At 47.9% G+C, this 5,334-nt stretch overlaps 1 protein-coding gene across 1 annotated transcript; it reads left to right on the top strand.

Moving 5' to 3' along the window:
• Positions 1-586: 586 nt before the first annotated feature.
• On the top strand, positions 587-4,852 carry LOC307198369 (high affinity cAMP-specific and IBMX-insensitive 3',5'-cyclic phosphodiesterase 8A-like). The gene has a single exon (XM_079945232.1). It carries the CDS (start codon positions 3,359-3,361, stop codon positions 4,079-4,081), a length of 723 nt encoding a protein of 240 aa, XP_079801358.1. The 5' UTR covers positions 587-3,358; the 3' UTR covers positions 4,082-4,852.
• Positions 4,853-5,334: the final 482 nt, after the last annotated feature.

Raw genomic sequence — 5,334 nt, 5'->3', positions numbered from 1 at the left:
GTTGTGACACTGAACCTATGGACACCACACCTCCTTCCCAGGGTGCTTTTTTTTATTTTAAACCTGGTTTCCCAAGTCTCACACTTATGGCTTCAGCAGGCAGATGCTCTGACACTGAACCTATGGACACCACACCTTCTTCCCAGGCTGTCATTTTCCATTCTGCTCCTGTTTTCCCCAGTCTCCCATTTACGGCTTCAGCAGGCAGAATCTCTGACACTCAACCTATGGACAGACAACACACCTCCTTCCCAGGCTGTTTTTTTCCATTTGGTTCCTGTTTTCCCCAGCCCCACATTACAGTTTCAGTAGGCAGAAGCTCTGACACTGAACCTATGGACACCACAGCTGCTTCCCATGCTGTCATTTTCCCTTCGGCTCCTGTTTTTCTCAGCCCATTTGCGACTTCAGCCATCAAGGGTACTTCAGCAGGTAGCAGCTCTGACACTGAACCTATGGACACCACACCTCCTTCCCAGGCTGTCATGTTCCAGTCTGCCCCTGTCTCCAGGCAGAACTAATAGCCATTTCACAGGGCTGTTCCTAGTTCTGGGAACACACCACCCAGTGGTAACAATGCCTCAGCCCATTCCTCCACGCATTTACCTGCGACACGGGCAACAGATAGACAAACACTTCAAGCTTCCTCAGTCCCAGGTCTCCCGTCTCAGGCCAAACTGGGGGCCAACGATGTGCCGAGGCCTAACGAGTGTTTTCTATTGGGAAACCCAGTAGCCTCAGCACAAGTTAAAGTCCTAGCCGCTCCTGCAGCCTAGCCACCGCGAGTCAGCATCATGCAGTCAGCTTTGCCCTCTTCCATATTTGCCACCACCAGCAACATGCAGCCAGCCTTTGGCGACAACCCAGGCATTCTCCCTAGGTCTGTGTCCATTGCTACTGTGTTTGGAGTTGCCACCAGGATGCCCAGTACTGGAGACGGTAGCTCGCTCTTTGCCGACACCACACCGGGCCCACTGTTCATGTGACCTGCAACCCCTACGGCCGGTGGGAGCCTTGGAGTTGGTGTGTCAGCCCCAGGCCTCACTCATTCAGAGGCATCCAGACCACTTAACTTTGGGACAGGTCTAAGTGGGGCACCCAGCACCACTTCTGTTCCTACTTTGGGACAGATAACCTGCCATCTACCTACCACGGCAAGGCTGCTGCAGTAGGAGGGGCAGGCACCATCCCAGCATTTGGGAACATACCTGATTCCACCTTAAATCCAAATACCTGGGGCCTACCTGCGCTCAATACAGGTGGTACGGTGATGGCAGGGGACAACACCATCCCCACGATGGGAGGCCCTAGTGTTTCTTTCCACTTTCCACCACTGCACACAGGGCCCATCTGGACGTAGAGAATCTACGTTTAAAAGTTCCATCACCAAGGAGATGAAATCTGTGTCAAGGGACATGTCAGTTTCCACCTTCCAACAGAGCACACCACATCTGCTGGAGTTGCAAGTGTGGTTACCACCCGTGGGTTTCAACACACTTCTAGTTCTACCTTATTTCCGAGCACAAGGGGCCCACCTGCCCACTAGGTGGTGGTCGTCTCGGAGGGAACAACATCATGCCCATGATTGGAGGACCTGGTATTCCCGCTTACAACTGGGACCCACCTGGCCAATACACAGGTGGTGCGGATGGAGGGCACAACATCTCACGGGTGCTGGGAGGCCCTGTGTATTAACTGCCATCAGACTTGGAACCCATCTGTGCAGAGAACGGGGTGGGGGCGCCATGGGGACAGCACCACACCTGCTGTGACTGCATACACTTCTGGGGCCGCATTAATACAAGGCACCTGCCCCCCCCCCCCGGCCAAAACCCAGGTGGCGCCACGGGGGACAGCACCATCCATATTTAGAGAGGAACCTCTACTCTCAGGAAGAACACTGGGGCACCCAAGTCAGGACACCCCTCTGACTTAGACGAGCCAGCATTGTGTTTGGAGGCTTCTGGTCAGGGCAGCTGTGCCTGTGCTCATAGGAGCCTGGCAGCCTCATAACTTGCCCAGGGCTTCATAGGAGCCATCAGCTAATTCCTTTCTTCTACGAAGAAACTCTACAAATGAAGAGCAGATCTTATTCTGCAAACTGTGTGTAACCATGAATGGACTTTGCCTCACTGGAAAGTGGCTCAGCCCGTTTAAGTGAAACTTAACCTCCTCTCTTCCTACAGCAAGCCGGAGGACCACACCTCAGGGCTGTGCAAGAGTGAGTGTGTGTGTGCATGTGGCATATGAGCCCACTTCAGAACTACACCAGACTTGAGAAGTTCCAGTTAGGAGAATGGAAGAGAGCTGCCTGTATCATCCACTGTGCCATCCCTGGCTTGACTGTTAACTTGGTGGACCCAAGCCCCCAGCCAGTTTCCCTAGACTTGGAACTGGCAGGATGCCCACTGCTGTTTTCAGATGCTTCCTCTCCCCCTATGCATTTGCCTCAATGGGCCCTTCTCTTTCCCAGCTTTATGTACATATATATATATGTCAATAAAACCTTGTTCATATTAATCTGCTTCTGTTTATGTGTCTTTACTCACTGACTCAGCTGTAGAGGAAGAACTGACATATGTGAGTGGTGACGTGGGAGCCAGACTTGAAGACACCAAAATTTTGTGTCCCAGTAACTGGGATGTGGAATTAGGCACACATTATGGCTGCATGTGCTGAGTCCTGAAATCTGTTCTCAGTGTAACGAGTGACAATCAGGAGGAACTAAGGTCCAGAGGAGGGATAGATGGGGTGACTCACCCTGGCTTCTCTGTATGTCTCTCAACAACAAAATGTGAAGATGATACCTGTCATTGGACAGGGAGGAACAATTAGACACTATGTGTCCATTGTCAGAGTGTGCAATGGCAACAATAAGGCTGAGAAAATAGCTGAATGTGTTCAGTCTGACACTCATACAGATAATCAGTCAGGCAAACATAACGACGGGAGAAAAAACTCACTAGATGTCAGAACTGCTGCCTCTCGAACAAGAAAAGTTTCCAGCCAGAGACGACGCTCCTCCATGGCCCGGATACATTCCATGTAGATTGAGGCGCCCATCACCAAGGCAATCGATATCATCAGTGCTGCCCAGGAAAGCAGTCCCATGCCTGTGACAGAAGCCTTAGATCGTGTGCTGGAAATTCTAAGAACCACTGAATTATATTCACCACAATTTGATGCTAAGGACAATGATCCTCATGCCATTGACCTTGTTGGGGACTTAATGTCTGATGTTTTGTGAAGACCATCCAGGAATGAGTATGTTCTTTCAACAAAAAACCTTCAACAGGTTTCCAGCAGTGTAATCACCTCCACCTTCCTTCACAACGTCCAATCACAGATAACTCGGGCCATGGAAAATGAGGAATTCTGGGACTTTGATAGTTTTGAACTGGAGGCTGCCACTCATAAAAGGCCTTTGATTTATCTTGGTCTCAAAATATTCGCTCGCTTTGGAGTCTGTGAAGTCTTAAAATGCTCTGAGACAACGCTGAGATCATGGTTGCAAATTATCGAAGCCAATTATCATGCTTCTAACCCCTACCACAATTCTACACATTCTGCCGATGTGCTTCACGCCACTGCCTATTTTCTCTGCAAAGAGAGGATAATGCAAACTTTAGATCCACTTGATGAGATCGCTGCCCTCATTGCAGCCACTGTCCATGACCTGGACCACCCCGGGAGAACCAACTCCTTCCTGTGCAATGCTGGGAGCGAGCTGGCCATTCTGTATAACGACACTGCTGTGCTCGAGAGCCACCTCACGGCCTTGGCCTTCCAACTGACCACTCGTGATGATAAATGCAACATCTTTAAAAACATGGAGAGGGATGACTACCCGACTCTGCACCAGAGTATTATCGACATGGTCTTAGCCACAGAAATGACAAAGCACTTTGAGCACGTCAACAAATTTGTCAATAGCATCAACAAGCCCTTGGCAGCATCAGAGGAAGATGGAGAAACTGGTAAAAATCAAGAAGCCATAATCACTATGCTCAGAACTCCAGACAACCGCAGTCTGATCAAACGAATGCTGATTAAGTGTGCTGATGTGTCAAATCCCTGCTGAGCCCTGGGAAAGTGCAGTATCTCAGAATCTGGTGCACGTATCTCAGAAGAATGTTTTTCTCAGACTGAAGAAGAGAAGCGACAGGACTTGCCTGTAGTGATGTCAGTTTTTGACAGAAATACCTGCAGCATCCCCAAATCCCAAATCTCTTTCATTGACTATTTCATCACAGACATGTTTGCTGCTTGGGACGCCTTTGCAGACCTGCCCGAGTTAATGCAGCGTCTTGACAACAATTTTAAATACTGGAAGGGACTGGATGAAATGAAGCTGCGGAGCCTCCGCCCACCTCCTGAATAGTGGGCGACACTGCCTGGGGCCCTGATGCTGTGTCCCTCTAGTCACTTGGGATTCCTGAGGGCAGAGTTCCTTGGTCCTTTCGTCCCCCGGTCTGCAGAGCCTGTAAGAGCACACAGGGATGTCGGCAACCTTCTGTAGCCACCATCTGATGCCACTGCCATAAAGTGAGACTTAGTCCACTCAAGGTACCTGGGCCTGCTGCGGGGGTGCTTCAGAAAGTCACGTGAGAACCATGGTTTGCCTTCGCGTCCATTAAAACACGAGCTCAGGACTGCCCCCGCAAAGGACGGAGATGGATTTCCTGCCAGTGACAGAGAGTATCTCGTTAAAATTCCTCAGTTATGTTCAGCACTTAAGAACAGCTAATGGCAATCGGATCTTTTTTCACATCATAGAAGGTGCAATCACTCACTTTGGAACACTACTGAAAGTGACTTCTCTTTCAAAATTGAACAGAAAATGCAGACAAAGAAATTTTGAAGTTGATTATTAATATCAATTATTAAAATGTTTTATTTTATGAGAAGTTCAATATTTTCTATGAATTTAAAAATAATTCAAAGTCAAAGCCAACTTTAAATGCCATGACCAAATTTATATGATTCATATTAATTAAATATGCATTACTTCGTGTACAGACTTATTTTCATAATGCAAATTTCAAATATAAAATGACACAATTTTACTGCAAAAAAAAAAAAAACAAACCACACTGGAGGCTATATAATCCCTGATGTGTGATAAGGAACCACACTTTATGATTGTACTTTTCGAAAATGTTGAAATGTCTTTTGCAAAAACAAAACAAAACAAAACAAAACACCACACTGGAGGCTAGATAATCCCTGATGTGTGATAAGGAACCACACTTTATAACTACTTTTCAAAAATGTTAAAATGTCTTTTGGGGCATCTTTTTATTCAATTGAGACTTAGGCCAGTCATCTTCATAC

Source organism: Stenella coeruleoalba, assembly GCF_951394435.1.
Source record: "Stenella coeruleoalba genome assembly, chromosome: 1".
NCBI classification, from domain to species: domain Eukaryota; kingdom Metazoa; phylum Chordata; class Mammalia; order Artiodactyla; family Delphinidae; genus Stenella; species Stenella coeruleoalba.
The sequence above is the reverse complement of the archived record's forward strand: the minus strand, read 5'-3'. Positions and strand labels throughout refer to the sequence as shown.